General features: G+C 45.8%; 1 protein-coding gene across 2 annotated transcripts in view; it reads left to right on the forward strand.

The window, feature by feature from the left end:
- TRAPPC12 (trafficking protein particle complex subunit 12) overlaps positions 1-22,372 on the forward strand; it is a 148,766-nt gene that overhangs the window by 39,667 nt on the left and 86,727 nt on the right. For both annotated transcript variants that reach the window (XM_069728040.1, XM_069728041.1), the window contains exon 4: positions 18,901-19,014. In XM_069728040.1, the coding sequence (XP_069584141.1) occupies positions 18,901-19,014 (114 nt within the window). The remainder of the gene's footprint in view (positions 1-18,900; positions 19,015-22,372) is intronic.

A 22,372-nucleotide genomic window follows, 5' to 3' on the forward strand; every position in this document is an offset into this window, starting at 1 on the left:
AATATGAAAAATAATTTGAAAAGTTTTGGAATTTCCACTTTTCAACACTAGGGGGAGCAGCTGCCAAAATTTCAGAAAAACCTAGTGTACAACTAGCTCACATTACAGCACTGCAGTAATTATGGGCGGAGTCTGCTGACCTGTGTGATGTCTCCTCTCCTCCCCTTCTGGGTGTTTGCTAAGGGATGAGAGAGGATGATATTCAGGAACCCAGTGAGCAGCCATTTTGTTGGTGACTGCAGAGTATGGCAGCCGTCACACTATCAGTATTTGGTCAGTATTTTACCTCAGTATTTGTAAGCCAAAACCAGGAGAGGAACAATTAGAGGAAAACTATAATAGAAACATGTCACCACTTCTGCATTTATCACCCACTCCTGGTTTTGGCTTACAAATACTGAGGTAAAATACTGACCAAATACTGCTAGTGGACGGCAGCCTTAGGCTACTTTCACACTAGCGTTGTTGGCTGTACGTTGCAATGCGTCGTTCAGGAGAAAAAATGCATCCTGCAAAGTTGTCTGCAGGATGCGTTTTTTCCCCATAGACTAACATTACCGACGCATTGCGACGTATTGCCACACGTCACAACTGTCGTGCGACGGTTGCGTCATGTTTTGGTGGACCGCCGCCACAAAAAAAGTTACATGTAACGTTTGTGCGTCGAGTCCGCCATTTTCGACCGCACATGCACGGCAGAAACTCCGCCCCATCCTCCCCAGACCTTACAATGGGGCAGCGGAAGCGTCGTAAGACTGCTTCCGCTGCCCACGTCGGGCATTTCTTTCACAGCATGCGTCGGTACGACGCACTGCGATGGGCCCGTACCGACGCTAGTGTGAAAGCAGCCTTATACTGACAAGTAGACAGTCACCGAGGATGGCAGGCAGCAAGGATTCTGGGAGATAGGTGGTGGAGGGAGCAGGGTGACAGCAGCACAGAGTATTTCAGGAGAGCAGTGTGCTGGTCTATAGGGGCCCCCTGTTCGGTGTGCGGAGCAGCCAGGGATTGTACATAGAGCGCTGTCTTTTATACACATGGATGGACCGTCTGCTCCACAGAAATCCAGGAAACATTTCTGCGGATTGACGGCCTGTTCTGATCCAGACTTTGCATGCAGACCCCATTCCCCTCCTCAGATCCTGTCTTCCCCATCCTGTCCTGGTGATGTGTGAAAGCGAGGCGACAGGCGCAGTCTGGGGTGACGCTGGGAAGGAAATGTAGCCATATAGTAACGATAAAAATGAGACCCCTCTCTTCAGCTACCTCACCAGCCTTCCCCTGACTGCACCTAACTGGAGGTCATGCTGCCCCCTCTATTACCCCAGACCCGCGTGCAGGTGCTCAGCCAGAACCACCATAGAATGGGTCCGCTTTCTGAAGATAATACTGCCATAGTGTTCTCACATAATACCGCCATATAGATCACACACAATACTATCAAATAGATCACACAATACTGTCATACAGTTCTCACATAATACCACCATATAGATCACACATAATACCGCCAGTGTTCTCACATAATACCACCATATAGATCACACATAATACCGCCAGTGTTCTCACATAATACCGCCATATAGATCACACATAATACCGCCAGTGTTCTCACATAATACCGCCATATAGATCACACATAATACCGCCAGTGTTCTCACATAATACCGCCATATAGATCACACATAATACCGCCAGTGTTCTCACATACCACCATATAGATCACACACAATACCGCCAGTGTTCTCACATAATACTGCCATATAGATCACACATAATAACGCCAGTGTTCTCACATAATACCGCCATATAGATCACATACAATACCGCCAGTGTTCTCATATACCACCATATAGATCACACATAATACCGCCAGTGTTCTCACATAATACTGCCATATAGATCACACATAATACCGCCAGTGTTCTCACATAATACCGCCATATAGATCACATAATACTGCCATAGTGTTCTCACATAATACCGCCATATAGATCACACATAATACTGCCATAGTGTTCTCACATACCGCCATATAGATCACACATAATACTGCCATAGTGTTCTCACATAATACCGCCATATAGATCACACATAATGCTGCCAGTGTTCTCACATAATACCGCCATATAGATCACACACAATACCACCATATAATTCTCACAATACTGATCAAGCATAATACCACCATACAGATCACATAATACCGTCATATAGATCTCACATAATGCCATAATACAGCATGACGCCCGCAGCTCCTGTTATCGCACGCATTGAGTTGTGTGTGCAATGGGGAAAGATATGCAGGGAGGAGGGGAGTGCATAGAAGTGGATTAGATACACGGTTCACCAGACAGTATCACACAGGAGAGGATTAGATACACGGCTCAGCAGACAGTATCACACAGGAGAGGATTAGATACACGGCTCAGCAGTCAGTATTCCACAGGAGGATTAGATACACAGGTCAGCACAGGAGAGGATTAGATACACGGCTCAGCAGTCAGTATTCCACAGGATTAGATACACAGGTCAGCACAGGATAGGATTAGATACACGGCTCAGCAGACAGTATTACACAGGAGAGGATTAGATACACGGCTCAGCAGACAGTATCACACAGGATAGGATTAGATACACGGCTCAGCAGTCAGTATTCCACAGGAGGATTAGATACACAGGTCAGCACAGGAGAGGATTAGATACACGACTCAGCAGACACTATCACACAGGATAGGATTAGATACACGGCTCACCAGACAGTATTACACAGGAGAGGATTAGATACACGGCTCAGCAGACAGTATCACACAGGATAGGATTAGATACACGGCTCAGCAGTCAGTATTCCACAGTATTAGATACACAGGTCAGCACAGGATAGGATTAGATACACGGCTCAGCAGACAGTATCACACAGGAGAGGATTAGATACACGGCTCAGCAGTCAGTATTCCACAGGATTAGATACACAGGTCAGCACAGGATAGGATTAGATACACGGCTCAGCAGTCAGTATTCCACAGGAGGATTAGATACACAGGTCAGCACAGGATAGGATTAGATACACGGCTCAGCAGACAGTATTACACAGGAGAGGATTAGATACACGGCTCAGCAGACAGTATCACACAGGATAGGATTAGATACACGGCTCAGCAGTCAGTATTCCACAGGAGGATTAGATACACAGGTCAGCACAGGAGAGGATTAGATACACGGCTCAGCAGTCAGTATTCCACAGGATTAGATACACAGGTCAGCACAGGATAGGATTAGATACACGGCTCAGCAGACAGTATCACACAGGAGAGGATTAGATACACGGCTCAGCAGTCAGTATTCCACAGGATTAGATACACAGGTCAGCACAGGATAGGATTAGATACACGTCTCAGCAGACAGTATTAGACAGGAGAGGATTAGATACATGGCTCAGCACAGTATAGTGATAGATGTAGGGTCTGATGTCCTGTGAGGAGCTGCAGTGAGAGGTCGGAGCAGCACAAAGCCTCCCCCATCCCCCTCTGTTACCTCTCTGCAGCTCCTGATAAGAGAACATCAGACCACAGCACTTCAGACTCTAGCGATTCTAGAGATTCAGCCACACACCAGGCAGCAGAGGACAGGGAACGGCCGCTGAGTGTGAGGGGAGACAGATGGAGCTGCCCCTCCAACAGCGCAGCTCTCAGTCACAGTGGAGCTCACAGTCAGGTACACTCCACTGTAGGCTGAAGCAAGATGGCGCCGATCTCCTGCCTCTGCTGTGATGTGGAGACAGCCCAAGGGGCGTGGCCACATCAGAGCAGAGAGCAGCTTATAATGGTACCTATGGGGTCGCCTTCCATAGATGTCTATGTCCAGGGCTGCCGTATGTGAAGACTGTAAGTGTCGTGCAGCTACACTTACAGTCCTGCAAATGAAAATGGCGGCGCCCAGTGGCAGAAAAAAAAATGAATAAAAAAAAAACAATAAATACTATGCACTTGAAAATAACTTATAAAAATAAGGAATTAAAGAGGTTTTTTTTTTTTTTTTTTTACAATATTAAAACGCGGCACCTTCCCTTTAAAGATCCTAAATGTCAGACTTAAACAAGTTCTCCTTCCAGGGCTCTCACCTATCACGAAAATGAGGTGTCTCAACTTTTTGCATTCTTGAAAGGAAGAAACCATAAATACATGGTGGTCCCATCACAATGCTTAATTTATTTTCCTTCCTTCTTTCCTTCCTTCCTTCTTTCTTTCCTTCCTTCTTTCCTTCCTTCTTTCCTTCCTTCTTTCCTTCCTTCCTTCCTTCCTTCCTTTATTTCCTTCCTTCTTTCCTTCCTTCTTTCCTTCCTTCCTTCCTTCCTTCTTTCCTTCCTTCTTTCCTTCCTTCCTTCTTTCTTTCCTTCCTTCTTTCCTTCCTTCTTTCCTTCCTTCCTTCTTTATTTCCTTCCTTCTTTCCTTCTTTCCTTCCTTCCTTCCTTCCTTCTTTCCTTCCTTCTTTCCTTCCTTCTTTCTTTCCTTCCTTCCTTCCTTCTTTCCTTCCTTCTTTCCTGTTTCCTTCCTTCCTTCTTTCCTTCCTTCCTTCTTTCCTTCCTTCTTTCCTTCCTTATTTCCTTCCTTCTTTCCTTCCTTCTTTCCTTCCTTCCTTCTTTCTTTATTTCCTTCTTTCCTTCCTTCCTTCTTTCTTTCTTTCCTTCCTCCTTTCCTTCCTTCTTTCCTTCCTTCTTTCCTTCCTTCCTTCTTTCCTTCCTTCTTTCCTTTCTTCCTTCCTTCCTTCCTGTTTCCTTCTTTCCTTCCTTCCTTCCTTCTTTCTTTCCTTCCTTCTTTCCTTCCTTCTTTCTTTATTTCCTTTCCTTCCTTCCTTCTTTATTTCCTTCCTTCTTTCCTTCCTTCTTTCCTTCCTTCTTTCCTGTTTCCTTCCTTCTTTCCTTCCTTCTTTCCTTCCTTCCTTCCTTCTTTCCTTCCTTCTTTCCTTCCTTCTTTCCTTCCTTCCTTCCTGTTTCCTTCCTTCTTTCCTGTTTCCTTCCTTCTTTATTTCCTTCCTTCTTTCCTGTTTCCTTCCTTCTTTCCTTCCTTCTTTCCTTCCTTCTTTCCTTCCTTCTTTCCTTCCTTCTTTCCTGTTTCCTTCCTTCTTTATTTCCTTCCTTCTTTCCTTCTTTCCTTCCTTCTTTCCTTCCTTCTTTCCTTCCTTCTTTCCTTCCTTCTTTCCTTCTTTCCTTCCTTCCTTCCTTCCTTCCTGTTTCCTTCCTTCTTTCCTGTTTCCTTCCTTCTTTATTTCCTTCCTTCTTTCCTGTTTCCTTCCTTCTTTCCTTCCTTCTTTCTTTATTTCCTTCCTTCTTTCCTTCCTTCTTTCTTTATTTCCCTTCCTTCCTTCTTTCTTTCCTTCCTTCTTTCCTGTTTCCTTCCTTCCTTCCTTCCTTCCTTCCTTCTTTCCTGTTTCCTTCCTTCTTTCCTTCCTTCCTTCTTTCCTGTTTCCTTCCTTCTTTCCTTCCTTCTTTCCTTCCTTCTTTCCTTCCTTCTTTCCTTCCTTCTTTCCTGTTTCCTTCCTTCTTTATTTCCTTCCTTCTTTCCTTCTTTCCTTCCTTCTTTCCTTCCTTCTTTCCTTCCTTCTTTCCTTCCTTCTTTCCTTCCTTCTTTCCTTCCTTCTTTCCTTCCTTCCTTCCTGTTTCCTTCCTTCTTTCCTGTTTCCTTCCTTCTTTATTTCCTTCCTTCTTTCCTGTTTCCTTCCTTCTTTCCTTCCTTCTTTCTTTATTTCCTTCCTTCTTTCCTTCCTTCTTTCTTTATTTCCCTTCCTTCCTTCTTTCTTTCCTTCCTTCTTTCCTGTTTCCTTCCTTCCTTCCTTCCTTCTTTCCTGTTTCCTTCCTTCTTTCCTTCCTTCCTTCTTTCCTGTTTCCTTCCTTCTTTCCTTCCTTCTTTCCTTCCTTCTTTCCTTCCTTCTTTCCTTCCTTCTTTCCTTCCTTCCTGTTTCCTTCCTTCTTTCCTTCCTTCTTTCCTTCCTTCTTTCCTTTCTTCCTTCCTTCCTTCCTGTTTCCTTCCTTCTTTCCTTCTTTATTTCCTTCCTTCTTTCCTTCCTTCTTTCCTTCCTTCTTTCCTGTTTCCTTCCTTCTTTCCTTCCTTCTTTCCTTCCTTCCTTCCTTCTTTCCTTCCTTCTTTCCTTCCTTCCTTCTTTATTTCCTTCCTTCTTTCCTTCCTTCTTTCCTTCCTTCTTTCCTGTTTCCTTCCTTCTTTCCTTCCTTCTTTCCTTCCTTCCTTCCTTCTTTCCTTCCTTCTTTCCTTCCTTCCTTCTTTCCTTCCTTCCTTCCTGTTTCCTTCCTTCTTTCCTGTTTCCTTCCTTCTTTATTTCCTTCCTTCTTTCCTGTTTCCTTCCTTCTTTCCTTCCTTCTTTCCTTCCTTCTTTCCTTCCTTCTTTCCTTCCTTCTTTCCTGTTTCCTTCCTTCTTTATTTCCTTCCTTCTTTCCTTCTTTCCTTCCTTCTTTCCTTCCTTCTTTCCTTCCTTCTTTCCTTCCTTCTTTCCTTCCTTCTTTCCTTCCTTCCTTCCTTCCTTCCTTCCTGTTTCCTTCCTTCTTTCCTGTTTCCTTCCTTCTTTATTTCCTTCCTTCTTTCCTGTTTCCTTCCTTCTTTCCTTCCTTCTTTCTTTATTTCCTTCCTTCTTTCCTTCCTTCTTTCTTTATTTCCCTTCCTTCCTTCTTTCTTTCCTTCCTTCTTTCCTGTTTCCTTCCTTCCTTCCTTCCTTCCTTCCTTCCTTCTTTCCTGTTTCCTTCCTTCTTTCCTTCCTTCCTTCTTTCCTGTTTCCTTCCTTCTTTCCTTCCTTCTTTCCTTCCTTCTTTCCTTCCTTCTTTCCTTCCTTCTTTCCTTCCTTCTTTCCTTCCTTCCTGTTTCCTTCCTTCTTTCCTTCCTTCTTTCCTTCCTTCTTTCCTTTCTTCCTTCCTTCCTTCCTGTTTCCTTCCTTCTTTCCTTCCTTCTTTCCTTCCTTCTTTCCTTCCTTCTTTCCTTCCTTCTTTCTTTATTTCCTTTCCTTCCTTCCTTCTTTATTTCCGTCCTTCTTTCCTTCCTTCTTTCCTTCCTTCCTTCCTTCCTGTTTCCTTCCTTCTTTCCTTCCTTCCTTCTTTCCTTCCTTCTTTCCTTCCTTCTTTCCTTCCTTCCTTCCTTCCTTCCTTCCTGTTTCCTTCCTTCTTTCCTGTTTCCTTCCTTCTTTATTTCCTTCCTTCTTTCCTGTTTCCTTCTTTCCTTCCTTCCTTCTTTCTTTCTTTCTTTCCTTCCTTCTTTCCTTCCTTCTTTCCTTCCTTCTTTCCTTCCTTCTTTCCTTCCTTCCTTCCTGTTTCCTTCCTTCTTTCCTGTTTCCTTCCTTCTTTATTTCCTTCCTTCTTTCCTGTTTCCTTCCTTCTTTCCTTCCTTCTTTCCTTCCTTCTTTCCTTCCTTCTTTCTTTATTTCCTTCTTTATTTCCTTCCTTCCTTCCTGTTTCCTTCCTTCTTTCCTGTTTCCTTCCTTCTTTATTTCCTTCCTTCTTTCTTGTTTCCTTCCTTCTTTCCTTCCTTCTTTCCTTCCTTCTTTCCTTCCTTCTTTCCTTCCTTCTTTCCTTCCTTCTTTCCTTCCTTCTTTCCTTCCTTCTTTCCTTCCTTCTTTCTTTATTTCCTTCTTTCCTTCCTTCCTTCCTTCTTTCCTTCCTTCTTTCTTTATTTCCTTTCCTTCCTTCTTTCTTTATTTCCTTTCCTTCCTTCCTTCTTTATTTCCTTCCTTCTTTCCTTCCTTCTTTCCTTCCTTCTTTCCTTCCTTCCTTCCTTCCTTCCTTCCTGTTTCCTTCCTTCTTTCCTTCCTTCCTTCCTTCCTTCCTTCCTTCCTTCCTTCCTTCTTTCCTTCCTTCTTTCCTTCCTTCCTTCTTTCCTTCCTTCTTTCCTTCCTTCCTTCCTTCCTTCCTTCCTGTTTCCTTCCTTCCTGTTTCCTTCCTTCCTTCCTGTTTCCTTCCTTCTTTCCTGTTTCCTTCCTTCTTTCCTGTTTCCTTTCCTGTTTCCTTCCTTTTTTCCTTCCTTCTTTCCTTCCTTCTTTCTTTATTTCCTTTATTTCCTTCTTTCCTTCCTTCTTTCCTGTTTCCTTCCTTCTTTCCTTCCTTCTTTCTTTATTTCCTTCTTTCCTTCCTTCCTTCTTTATTTCCTTCCTTCTTTCCTTCCTTCTTTCTTTATTTCCTTTCCTTCCTTCTTTCTTTATTTCCTTCCTTCTTTCCTTCCTTCTTTCCTTCCTTCTTTCCTTCCTTCCTTCCTTCCTTCCTTCTTTCCTTCCTTCTTTCCTTCCTTCCTTCCTGTTTCCGTCCTTCTTTCCTGTTTCCTTCCTTCTTTATTTCCTTCCTTCTTTCCTGTTTCCTTCCTTCTTTCCTTCCTTCTTTCCTTCCTTCCTGTTTCCTTCCTTCTTTCCTGTTTTCTTCCTTCTTTATTTCCTTCCTTCTTTCCTGTTTCCTTCCTTCTTTCCTTCCTTCTTTCCTTCCTTCTTTCTTTATTTCCTTCTTTATTTCCTTCCTTCCTTCTTTCCTTCCTGTTTCCTTCCTTCTTTCCTGTTTCCTTCCTTCTTTATTTCCTTCCTTTTTTCCTGTTTCCTTCCTTCTTTCCTTCCTTCTTTCTTTATTTCCTTCTTTCCTTCCTTCTTTCCTTCCTTCTTTCCTTCCTTCCTTCCTTCTTTCCTTCCTTCTTTCCTGTTTCCTTCCTTCTTTCCTTCCTTCTTTCCTTCTTTCCTTCCTTCCTGTTTCCTTCCTTCTTTCCTGTTTTCTTCCTTCTTTATTTCCTTCCTTCTTTCCTGTTTCCTTCCTTCTTTCCTTCCTTCTTTCCTTCCTTCTTTCTTTATTTCCTTCTTTATTTCCTTCCTTCCTTCTTTCCTTCCTGTTTCCTTCCTTCTTTCCTGTTTCCTTCCTTCTTTATTTCCTTCCTTTTTTCCTGTTTCCTTCCTTCTTTCCTTCCTTCTTTCTTTATTTCCTTCTTTCCTTCCTTCTTTCCTTCCTTCTTTCCTTCCTTCCTTCCTTCTTTCCTTCCTTCTTTCCTGTTTCCTTCCTTCTTTCCTTCCTTCTTTCCTTCTTTCCTTCCTTCCTGTTTCCTTCCTTCTTTCCTGTTTTCTTCCTTCTTTATTTCCTTCCTTCTTTCCTGTTTCCTTCCTTCTTTCCTTCCTTCTTTCCTTCCTTCTTTCTTTATTTCCTTCTTTATTTCCTTCCTTCCTTCTTTCCTTCCTGTTTCCTTCCTTCTTTCCTGTTTCCTTCCTTCTTTATTTCCTTCCTTTTTTCCTGTTTCCTTCCTTCTTTCCTTCCTTCTTTCTTTATTTCCTTCTTTCCTTCCTTCTTTCCTTCCTTCTTTCCTTCCTTCCTTCCTTCTTTCCTTCCTTCTTTCCTTCCTTCTTTCCTGTTTCCTTCCTTCTTTCCTTCCTTCCTTCTTTATTTCATGTTTCCTTCCTTCTTTCCTACCTTCTTTCCTTCCTTACTTTCTTCTTTCCTTCCTTTCTTTCCTTCCTTTCTTTCCTTCCTTTCTTTCCTTCCTTTCTGTCATTCCTTCTTTCCTTCCTTCTTTCCTTCTTTCCTTCCTACTTTCCTTCCTTCTTTCCTTCTTTCCTACCTTCCTCCTTTCCTTTCCTTCCTTCCTTCTTTCCTTCCTCCTTTCCTTCTCTGAGGTATTTCTAGGCCATGGAGGCAGCAAGGAGATTAATAAAACCATAGATTCAGAAAGAATTAATAACTCTGGTTATGCGATGTGTGTGTGTGTGTGTGTGTGTGTGTGTGTGTGTGTGTGTGTGTGTGTGTGTGTGTGTGTGTGTGTGTGTGTGTGTATATATCAGTTTTCATTGGTTTGCTTTTTTGGTAATTTTGGCTTTTTATCTTGGTGTCCCCTTAGTCTTCTGTTGCAGACAAGGCAATGTGGAGTTCAGCTGCGATGCAGAGGGCTGGAGACATACAGTATGCAATAAGGGGAGCTATGAAATATTAAAAAATCAGCTGTGAGTCGTGAGTGCGGCTGGGTAGACTGTGACCTGGATTTGATGTTTTCCATATTAGTGTGAGGCTCACTGCTGTGTATAAATTCATCCATTTATTTCTTTTGTGCCGTGTTTTTCCCCCTCGTCTGGTGCACCGAGCCCGCTGCGTTTTATGCACTCATCCATAATCCCGAGGCAGCTGCAGCATTTTCTGTACCATGCTCTGAAATACACCCGTCATTACTACTGGTGGGCTACTTAGATTTTTCCTTGCTGTTTCCTTATATTCATTACTATTGTAATGATTTATTTTTGGAAGGTTTTGATTGCTGCTCTGAAACGAAGCTGTTATTGTTTAAAATGTGGCTCAAGCTGGTCATTTGGGCTCCAGTGATTGATAAAAAGTCCCTACTGTTTTTGTAGGTTACAGCTTTAATCTTATGCAGACAACCTAAAGCTCCACCCTACACATTAGGTAGGTGTGGGCCGAACAATCCCTCAGCCGATAGATCTCTCCCCTGACTCCCCCATTCACTGGAACCGCTGGGCTCTTCTGAAAGCAAAAGGATCGGCATTTCAGATCCTGGATCCTTTTTTCCAATAAGATCCTGGATCACTTTTTCCCCAGGGAGATTCTGGATCCCTTTTTTCCCCGGTGGGATTCTGGATCCTTCTCTCCAGTCAGGTAGCCCCCATACACTTTAGTGGGTTATTCTCAAATGGTCTCTTGAGCATCTCAGAGCTATGCAGCCTCCTTCCTGGTTTCTGGCAGGGCGGGTTCTCCTTGAGTGGCGGTCCTGGTCAGCTGCAGAGCTGTAGTATTAGATAAACTATAAAGCTCAGCAAAAGTTCTGCTGTAACACATTCCACTATCAGTGGTTTGTTCTGAATCTACGCTATCATCATATTACCACGTCAGATCTTTTGGAACTCCTTAAGTGAACCCGCACAACCACGACAACGAACCTCCCAAGGGTGAGCTGGCCAGGTGGACCACCCACAATAACAGGGAGTGTTAGGGGCAGGCCCGAGGGAGACTATTGCCGCAGAAGCTGATACCCAGGGACAGGAAGTAGGAGCGGAAAAGATGCAGAACTGACTATAACGGAGACACAGGACAGACTGGCAATGACTGAGACTAAGAATAGGCAGGATATGGTGGACGCCCAGGACAGACTGGATATGGCGGAAACACAGGACAGGCAGGGTATGGCGGAAACACAGGACAGGTAGGTTATGGCAAATGCCCAGGACAGACTGGATATGGCGGACGGCCAGAGCGGGCTGGATATGGCGGAAACACAGGACAGGCAGGGTATGACGGACGCACAGGACAGAGCAAGGTATGGCGGACGCACAGGACAGAGCAAGGTATGGCGGACGCACAGGACAGAGCAAGGTATGGCGAACGCACAGGACAGAGCAAGGTATGGCGAACGCACAGGACAGAGCAAGGTACAGAGGGACCTGGGTCAAATGAGGACAAATGACAATCGGGCAAGGAGGCAGAGGAAGAGTTACCTTAAATAGAAGAGACGCAGAAGGACTTCCGGGTCAGGGTCCTCAGGATCAAAGAGAGGAGAAGCGGCGCGCCAGCATACCAAAGAGCAAATGCGCGTGCGTAGAGGGAGATGGAGTGAGCACCCGATGGACACCAGGAAGCTGCGGTGAATCAGGAGGAGAAGGGAGAATGCGCGCCTGCAGGAGGAGCGCGCCAAAGAGGGTAAGTAAGTCAGCGAGCGGGGGGCGGAGCGGCGGCGCCGTGACATACCATAAATAACAAGACATTTCAACAAGCATACTGTGGTAGCAGAAGATTTATAACAGCAGCTTGTCAGGAGCTGAGAAGCAAGGGGAGGGAGGTGAGTAACTACTGTATAGAAATCAGTGGGTTGGAGAGAGGTGATGGAGATATTAAGCGTTTACCTCTTTCCTGGAATGTGCTGAGCTCCATAGAAACAAGCGAATGGTGGAAGAATAAGAAAGTTAAAGGGAACCCGTCACCTCGTTTTTTCAGTATGAGATAAAAATACTGTTAAATAGGACCTGAGCTGTGCGTTACTATAGTGTATTTTGTGTACCCTGATTCCCCACCTATGCTGCCGAGATAACTTACCAAAGTCGCCGTTTTGCCTGTCAATCAGGCTGGTCTGGTCAGATGGGCGTGGTGACATCGCTGTTTCTTCCCCCAGATCTTGCATATCTTTCCGTTGGTGGCATAGTGGTTTGCGCATGCCCAACTTCTGAATCCACTGCGCAGGCGAAGAAAAAACGCGCGATCGGCGCTAGTTCCCTGGTGATCGGTGGGGGCGGCCATCTTCCTGAGGCCGCGCGTGCGCATATGGAGTCCTCTGCTGCCCGGAGCTTCAGGAAAATGGCCGCGGGATGCCGCGCAGATGGAGATCGCGGCAGCCATTTTCCTGAAGCCGAGATGCGAACTCGGCTTCAGGAAAATGGCCGCCGCGATCTCCATCTGCGCACGCGCGGCATCCCGCTGCCATTTTCCTGAAGCCCCGGGCAGCAGAGGACTCCATATGCGCACGCGCGGCCTCAGGAAGATGGCCGCCCCCACCGATCACCAGGGAAATAGCGCCGATCGCGTGTTTTTTTTCTTCACTTGCGCAGTGGATTCAGAAGTTGGGCATGCGCAAACCACTACGCCACCAACGGAAAGATATGCAAGATCTGGGGGAAGAAACAGCGATGTCACCACGCCCATGGTGACCAGACCAGCCTGATTGACAGGTGAAAACGGCAACTTTGGTAAGTTATTTCGGCAGCATAGGTGGGGAATCAGGGTACACAAAATACACTATAGTAACGCACAGCTCAGGCCCTATTTAACAGTATTTTTATCTCATACTGAAAAAACGGGGTGACAGGTTCCCTTTAAATGCAAACTTACTTATTTTCATGCTGCCTAATTAAATCAATTTAATAACTTAAGAATACTCCTTTAAGGCTGGCCCCATGCATCATTTATATATGGAAAGTACACATCTACCTCCTGTACTTTAAAGGGTTGTTCCCATCTCCAGGATCCTATTCCTATATGTAGTAGGTGTAATAATATTAGCAAATGCCTTTAATTAGAAATGTAGTACAGTTCTTCTAAGGGTACCGTCACACTATACGATTTACCTACGATCACGACCAGCGATACGACCTGGCCGTGATCGTAGGTAAATCGTAGTGTGGTCGCTGGGGAGCTGTCACACAGACAGCTCTCCAGCGACCAATGATGCCGAGGTCCCCGGGTAACCAGGGTAAACATCGGGTTACTAAGCGCAGGACCGCGCTTAGTAACCCGATGTTTACCCTGGTTACCAGCGTAAAAAAAAACAAACAGCACATACTTACATTCCGGTGTCTGTCCCTTGCCGTCTGCTTCCCGCACTCACTGACTGCCGGCCGTAAAGTGAAAGCAGAGCACAGCGGTGACGTCACCGCTGTGCTCTGCTTTCACTTTACGGCCGGCAGTCACTGAGTGCGGGAAGCAGACGGCAAGGGACCTGACGGACACCGGAATGTAAGTATGTACTGTTTGTTTATTTTTACATTTACGCTGGTAACCAGGGTAAACATCGGGTTACTGAGCGCGGTCCTGCGCTTAGTAACCCGATGTTTACCCTGGTTACAAGCGAACGCATCGCTAGATCGCATCGCTAGATCGGTGTCACACACACCGATCTAGCCATGACAGCGGGAGATCCAGCGACAAAAGAAAGTTCCAAACGATCTGCTACGACGTACGATTCTCAGCAGGACCCCTGATCGCTGCTGCGTGTCAGACACAGCGATATCGTATGGATATCGCTGGAACGTCACGAATCGTACCGTCGTAGCGATCGAAATGGCAGTGTGTGACGGTACCCTAATTCTGTTGTTTACCTCATGTGAAGGGCATTGCAGTAGATTAGATAACCATGGTTACGACCATGAACAGCTAAGTAACTGTCACTAGATGAGTTGTCGTAACCATGGATACCTAAGCTGCTCCAATGCCTATACATAGGGTAAGCAACATAGTGAATCTGAAGAACTATACTTCATTTCTAATTGGAAGTATTTACTAATATTAATATTATTAAATATACCACATATTGGAGTAGGATCTTGGAGATGGGAATACCCCTTTAAACTTATATACTTCTTGTACTAGGAGTTTATTACCTTGTAATTAGCAGTGTATTTCTGCTATTTTCTGTCTGCCCGTATATACGATAATTACCTTTGTTATGGTCAGATTACATATGCACTAATTGGTGAGTAGGTTTGGGGATATGTCACCTTGCGTATCAGGAATTCCTGTATCCTTTGTGGATAATTCCATCACTCTTCCTGAAGTGTTTTTTAGTTGATCTCTTACTACCTTTACTTATTTATTTTGTATATTTATCTAGTAAAATGTATATTGGGGTGCCAAGGAAAAATGAACTTTGCAACTTGGTAAGTCTTACCCCTCAAATTTGTTCCTTTTGGCATAAGGATTCACCATGTGAAATATGGTGACATTAAATTTAGATTTACCACTTGCTCAAGGCATGTGAATTATTCCATGTTTCTCATTTTCCACAATATTGTACACACAATAACCGCTCAGTTTGTCATCATATCTTTAACTGGATATATTATTTATAATTCAAAAAACATAGAATGGCAGTACGCATTCTATTACAGTAAAACATGCATTAGACAATTATGTACAGAAACGCCCGGTCTATCAAAATATAAAATCAATTAATCTGATCGGTAACCGGCATAACATACCATACATAACGCGGGATGTGCATGACGATAAATACTAAACACACATTGAAAATTGCAATATGATGTGCCATTGAGCAACCAGTAAATGATAACTAATCTTAAAAAAAGAAAATGATAAAATATCTGTGACCAGAAAGGAGCAAAATTAGGAGGTACGACCTTCAAAAACTTGCTACTTAATTTTTACCATGCATTTCCTTGGCACCATAATGTATATATTATACTATAATATGTGACTATTCCCACTGTAAAATCCTTTTGTTTCTTTGTCTGTCTGTCCGTCTGCTATCTCTCGCTGTTTGTCCTATAGACATGCACGCTCAGGTTGGACATGCGTGCATGTGTGATATATAAGGATATTGGGTAAGTAAACTGGAAAGACATTAGTGCTATTGGGTGTTATCCGGATGGAATAAAGTCGCCGCCAGACACGCTTGGCAGCAGCTTACCAAGGAACAAAAAGATGGGGCATGTTGAAAACCGCCTGGCTGATCCTTCTGTCCCTCAACATCTGTCATCTGGGGGGATTCTGGAGGCCCCTAATACATAAGGTGGGGGGTCCAGTGCTAATGACATTGTGCAGTGCTGCAGACCGTAATCTAAGGGGCTAGCCATCTTAAAGGGGTTGTCTGGGGATTCAATTTTAAGGATAGTAAAAGAAACCATAGTCATCTCTCCAACGCCTTGGCGCCCCGCCAGTCTCTGCTTCCTGCTGCAGTGATGTCATGTGACCAGTGCAGCCAATCGCTGCCTAGAGAAGCATCACTACTCTCCTCCACCGACTTGTCATGAGCTGCGGTACCTTGGCAGATGTCTTCAGCCCCCACCTTGTGGTGATAATGCTGCTTATCTCACTGGTATCTTATTGATGGCATTGGAGAGCGCGTGGTGAGGGGTCCGGCTAATAAGTAGGTGTTGGGGAATTGCTGCTCAGTAAGATCTAAGCCAAGGTGCAGGATGGGGGACCCTTTAAGTCTTGTGTTTGGAAGCCATAGTTTCCTACCAGCCTGCCCTATAACGCTGGCACGCTTCCTCCTACCACGTGTTAATCACCCGTAGACGGATCTGTCAAGCTCAGAAGGGTCAATTGCTGGGTTGGAGCAGAGCAGGGAATAGACGGCTGCAGCAGATTGCTAAGAAGCTCTTAATGGTATAATGGAGACTCTCTGCCCTCTCGCTGCTATAGCAGAGCAGCGTCTCGGGAAGGGTTAATAAATGCATTCCCCCGAGCTGTGCCAGTGTGCTGTGGCTGTGTAATTTATGATGGAGAAGATGTCATGGCTGCTGGAGGAGGACATTTTAATCACCCTAATGGTGACACACGTAGAGTTAATGGCCCCCTTTGAGTCTTTGTTTCTGGGGAGGGAGCGCACAGGTAGTATTAGCGGGGTCTTTGGGAAATGCGGCATTCCCATGCAGGATGAAACGAGCGCCATTGTAATTCCACCTTATGTTTGTAGTCAGGAAATGCTGTATTTGGGGTTTTGGGAGGGAGTGTTTGTTGTTTTGTTTTTTTTCTCTTCCTTTTTGCTTATTACATTATTGTAAGGTGTTTTTGTATTCCATCTAATGAAAGTACGGTATTTACACTAGGGCTCTGGTTACTCTGCCGGGTTTTTTGTGTATTTACAATTTCAATTGTGTTTAGTTTGTAATGTTTAGTATGTAATAGACCAATAAACGGACTATAAATTGGTGGGGGTCTGGGTCCTGAGACCCCCAGTGATGACTTCAAAGACTGTACAAGCAGGCACGTGTCTCTACCCCGGAGACCCCAGAATTCAATGCTTCTGTCTCATGAGCCAAGCACTTCTACAGTCTTCTGAGTGATTGGTGGGGGTCTTGCGGCCAGACACTCAACAACATATAGCTTAAGGGGCTAAAAATGTACCGTAAGTATAACTGTCGCCCTCATATTTATTATTGGAACATGCATCATCATGAATTGAAGGAAAGAGCTCACACACTGACACTCCACGGGACCCTTATTCAGCTGGGATGGCACCCCCTGCTGTGAACAGGTAATTCAAGTGGGTTATCTGACGGATCGCAGACACAGTCAGGTGCAGCTTGTGACGAAGTGGTAAATGAAACGCACATTGACTTGCATCACTGGGAGGTCATCATATCTGTCACAAATTAAAATCTGCCGACATTAAAAATGACATCTCTCTCCATTCTTTGTAGGTGGGAACACTGGCAAAGTCGGCAGTGTATCAAATACTTCTCTTCTCCACTGTATGTAGGTTTTTAGTGTATAAAGTGTTCGGCTGCTCTTTACATACAGAGTATAGAAGTGTCTGTGTGGTTTCTGCTCTTCAATGAGGGTATATACTGTATTGGCGACATAAGCCAATACATCAGTCTTTCCCCTCCGACTGAGAGCAAAAACAAGATGTCATGACTGCAATGTCAGAGCAAATCCTGACCGATCACAGTGACCTTAGTTTTTTTTTCTTGGGTTTCTGGTATTTTTAACAGCAAGGATAAGTGCTGCAGAGATTCTATTCTTGCTTTCAAGGGTTACAGTAACCGTGATGTCTATTCGGGCTCTGTTCACATTTTCATTTGATCTGAATGTAATGGGGTTGTGTGGACAGAACCTCCTCGCGTAAATGTTATTTAGCCTTTTGGATAAGGAAAAGGAATCAATTGAGACCCATGCCATAACCAATAATGTAATTGTGACATTTAAAGGGAATCCATCAGCAGGTTTGTGTTATATAATCTGAGGGCAGCATGACGTAGGGGCAGAGACACTGATTTCAGCGAGGTGTCATTTACTTGGCTGTGTACTGTAGTGTTAATACTACCAGTTATCAGCAGGAGATTATCACTGCCGGACTTGCTGCCCTCATGCCTTCTGGTCCTACCACACTCCCAGCTCTGATTAGCAGCTAATCAGGGGCGTCATCAGGGTCTAATGTCTGAGCTCTGCTACATCTAGATCAGAGAAAGCTCTGGTTATATCACAACTGCTGCACCCAGTAAACTAAGTGACAAATGGCTGGAATCAGGGGCTCTGTTCCTATATTATATCAGTGTCAGATGAGGTCACAAAAACCTGGTGACAGATTTCCTCGAAAGCCTTTCCTGATGACAAATGGTGGGACTGCCCAGTTTTGGGTGGGATTTGGCTAAGGACCCCCTTCCCGACTCAGATTCCTGGGACATTCCCGCCACAGTCACGATTGTTGGCAGCAATTATACATCAAATGTAATAGATACATATTGATTGATTGAAAAGTGCTGTACACGTTCTCTGACATGGGCGGCAGATCCCACCACTTCAGAGTGAGACGCGCCATGTTTTGAATGTCGCCATTGGCTGGCTAATAGATTCCACCTATGTGGAGTGACCTGATGTGGCCAATGTGACAGCTCCTATTTATTTTATTTTTGGGGGGGGAATATAATTTTTTTTCCTTTTCATGCAGCCTCGCTGGTAGAGCGCCTATGGCGATGGAGAGCGCTCATGTCCTGAAATGACTGGTAGCACAACAGCTGCTCCGCGCGCCGCTCCGTCACAGCCGCTAGAGCACCATAAATCATCTTCACTCACAGCGACCATGTAAAGAATAGTGTTACTTATGCTTCAATAAATACTTGTGTTTAGTTCTTTTTAAATCTTGGAGAATTTAATGCGAAACCAAATTCATTTTTCTCACATGGAAATTACCTGAATATTTAGGGGTGCAGTGCAGGAAGCGGGTCAGGGCTGTGCATAGCCGGCCAAGGAGATCGGATAGACCGCCAAGCTTTATTTACTGTTCTCATCAATGATGGTGCAGATACAATTTGTAAAGTTGAAAACGTCTCTTAATTCATTTAATCCATTTATGTTCAGGGACATGAAAGGAAAAAAAAAATTGGCGTCCTTGATTATAAATGCAGCGCGTGCCTGCTTTCACCCGCAGTAAAATTTAGGCCATTAACATCTCTGGGAATGGAGGGGGTTCACTGTTTATAATATTGTCGGTGCTTGTGCTCGCTCTACACAGCGCCTCATGCTTGGCTTCACTTACTGCCTAATTATATGCACGGCTTTGACAAATGACATCCCTGGCTTTCCTGGCCATCGTTACTGACCTTGTCATCATTACTGATGACTAGATCGAGCCGCTTCAAGCAGATGAACCAGCTGAGCGTTTTATTGGCATCATTTATTAGTCACCATCTTCTGTTCTCTTCCCACAGAATAGTAAGAATTGGCGGGCCGCCGTCGACCTGAGTGGAAGGCTCCTCAATGCCCACGGGCAAGGGTATGGCAAGAGCGGTCAGCCGACTACCCACACCACAGACTCGCTGCAGGTGAGAACGCCACTTACTACTTGGTCCAATGCTGTGAGTAAAACACTGATTGCAGAGAATAATATGTGCAAGGAGAGGAGCTGCACCCCATCATTGACTGCTCATCAGAAGTACAAACCAATAGTAGAATAGGAATAAAGTGTTACCCAGTCACCCAAAGATAATGGCCTGATGCATCATGTTCTCTCGCCGGGTTTCTTGGTCGATGTTTACACTGGTTATTTGTCCCTCATTTTACATTTTGGGTTTGTTTTCTTTATTTGAATTTCCATTGTAACTGTCATCTCAGTAGAGCCTGCAGTGGAATGTCTGTGTCAGCCGCTAGCTCCTCCCTCTCCATTGACCTTTTAAAAGTACCAACTGTCATCTCAGTAGAGCCTGCAGTGCAATGTCTGCAGTCAGGGGTGGATTAACGGTAGCCAGGGCTCCGGGCTGTTCAAACACTGTGGGCCCCCCGGTCATGCAATGGGGTCATCATATACCTGAACCAGATTATTCCAGAAAAATATTTACTGTGTAAAACTATAACCTGTTAAACATCCATTGATCTAGTCAATTTACCCTTCAGTTAGGAAGAAAAAAAAAACCCACAATACTATCACCATAAGTGCCAGTATTCACAGGAGATCTGTACTTAGTATGCAGTGTCTGTGTACAGGTAATACAGTGATCACCGGTGACATTATACACAGGACCGCTATATATAGTATACAATGTATAGTGTCAGTGTATAGGTAACACCGACTCACTAGTGATGTCTCTAGGTGAAGTCCTCCATCTTTCATCCAGCACAGACCGCCATCACTTCAGCCAGCCAGGACTCGTCTCTGCAGTAAATAAGTTATCTCGAGCTCCGCTTGCAGAACACATTACTTAATTTTTCCCAACTTCTACATTACACCACTTGAAGAAAAAGAGGCGACATAGTGTCACTCTACACAGTAACAGGACCGCCCCCCCATTTAAAACCATGTCCTCAAAAAATAAAATAAATACATCACTGCAGTAATAATATCCCTTAATTAGCACCTATGGTAATAATAATGTCCCCCATCCTGGCCCCGTGTATCTCATTCCTGGCTTCAGCCATATGTTCTCCCATCCTGCCCTCATGAGTATGCATTCTGTCCCGTATGATCTCCCCATCCCTCTTCATGTCTTTCATTCTGCCCCGTGTTTCCAATCATGCCCCGTATCTACATTCTGCCCATGTCTCCAATCCTGCCCCATCTGTCCCCAGTCTTGTCCCCAGTGTGTCCAGCATCTCTGCCCCCAATGTGTCCAGCGTCTCTGCCCCCAGTGTGTCCAGCATCTCTGCCCCCAATGTGTCCAGCATCTCTGCCCCCAGTGTGTCGGGCGTCTCTGCCCCCAGTGTGTCGGGCGTCTCTGCCCCCAGTGTGTCGGGCGTCTCTGCCCCCAGTGTGTCGGGCGTCTCTGCCCCCAGTGTGTCGGGCGTCTCTGCCCCCAGTGTGTCGGGCGTCTCTGCCCCCAGTGTGTCGGGCGTCTCTGCCCCCAGTGTGTCGGGCGTCTCTGCCCCCAGTGTGTCGGGCGTCTCTGCCCCCAGTGTGTCGGGCGTCTCTGCCCCCAGTGTGTCGGGCGTCTCTGCCCCCAGTGTGTCGGGCGTCTCTGCCCCCAGTGTGTCGGGCGTCTCTGCCCCCAGTGTGTCGGGCGTCTCTGCCCCCAGTGTGTCGGGCGTCTCTGCCCCCAGTGTGTCGGGCGTCTCTGCCCCCAGTGTGTCGGGCGTCTCTGCCCCCAGTGTGTCGGGCGTCTCTGCCCCCAGTGTGTCGGGCGTCTCTGCCCCCAGTGTGTCGGGCGTCTCTGCCCCCAGTGTGTCGGGCGTCTCTGCCCCCAGTGTGTCGGGCGTCTCTGCCCCCAGTGTGTCGGGCGTCTCTGCCCCCAGTGTGTCGGGCGTCTCTGCCCCCAGTGTGTCGGGCGTCTCTGCCCCCAGTGTGTCCAGCATTCTGGCCCGGGCCCTCCGGATTGCCGTTCGCAATAAAAAAAAAAAATTAAAAAGTTCTTCTCACCTGTCCGTGCTCCAGCGGCGAAGCTCCCTCCAGCAGCTCGCACTTGCCGGCGACTGACAATGACATTAGACGCCGGCGACGTGCGCACTGCGGCTGATCACAGCTGCCAGCCTCCGATTGGCTGGCGGCTGGTAACTATTGACGCGCGCGCCCGCCCGCCCATCAATAGCGTTTAACTGCCGCAGCGCCGGTAGGGGTCCGGTGAGCAGATGTGACGTGGCCCGATGTGGGCCCCTTGTGCCCACCGGGCCCATACGCCAGTCAGGGCAGTAATGCCCTGCTGGTGGCGGTCAATCTGAGCGGTTGCCCAGGGCCCAGATTGACCCTATTATAATCTGCCCCTGTCTGCAGTAGAATGTCTGTCAGCCGCTAGCTCCTCCCTCTCCATTGACCTTTTAAAAGCAGGATCATGAGAATCAGAACTGGACCATGGATCAATGGGAGAAGGAGGCGCAATCTGATGGTACGCCTTTGCTTATCCATCATGTGGGCGGCCGGGTGTGACGGACACAGGTCAAAATGGACGCTCTGACCGGTTCTCATTGTTTTGCCCAGGATCTGATTAGTTGGCAGACACGGGGAAACAAGCTGCGATGTACAAGGAGTTTAAACACCTTTCGGCCATTGTCAGGAGCAACTTTTTCAGTAATTAGTAGCACAGTTGCTCTCCTATGGGACCAGAGCAGATCGGCCAAGCCTCATGCTCATCTGCTGTCTTGGGCGACCATCACCTGGTAGCTCATCCCCTTCCTGTCCTCCTTGGACCATCCTTAGTAGATGATCTCACCCGGTCATCTTGCTATTACAGTTTTTGCTCAGGTCTTTACTCTTACTCAAGAGTAAGATCAACTTTACAGGGTTGTTCTAATGTCCTATTCTGTGCGCTCCTGAAGATTGACAGTTGGGACCAGTGGCCTGGTCGTACCGCTGTCTGAACTGTGTGGTCTGCCATGCCGCTTGCAGAGGTAGCGTTACCTCTGCAGCACAGGAGAAGTGCAGGAGGACAGAGGGGGGTCAGGTCCAGCCACCTTCCCACTTCAGAGAGAGAAGATAAGGATCAAAAGCATGGAGCCCGCAAGCAGAGCACGCTCCTTACCTAGTGACCGGACCCTCGGACTTCAGGGTTTCCGGTAACCTAGACACTGAGCTGAGAACTAGAGGGTTTTTTATAGGCTGCAAATTGCAGAATTGCTTGTTTTTACTGGTACTCTTTGCCATTTTACCTATTTAATATCTCAAGACAATCCCTTTGAGAACGTGTCTGTTCCCTTATATCCCACTACTGGCAGAGATGCCATTGTACTGAGATAACCAATATTATTCTCTCTATCTGG

The sequence above is a fragment of the Ranitomeya imitator genome, chromosome 5 (genome assembly GCF_032444005.1).
Source record: "Ranitomeya imitator isolate aRanImi1 chromosome 5, aRanImi1.pri, whole genome shotgun sequence".
Classification (NCBI taxonomy): Eukaryota; Metazoa; Chordata; class Amphibia; order Anura; family Dendrobatidae; genus Ranitomeya; species Ranitomeya imitator.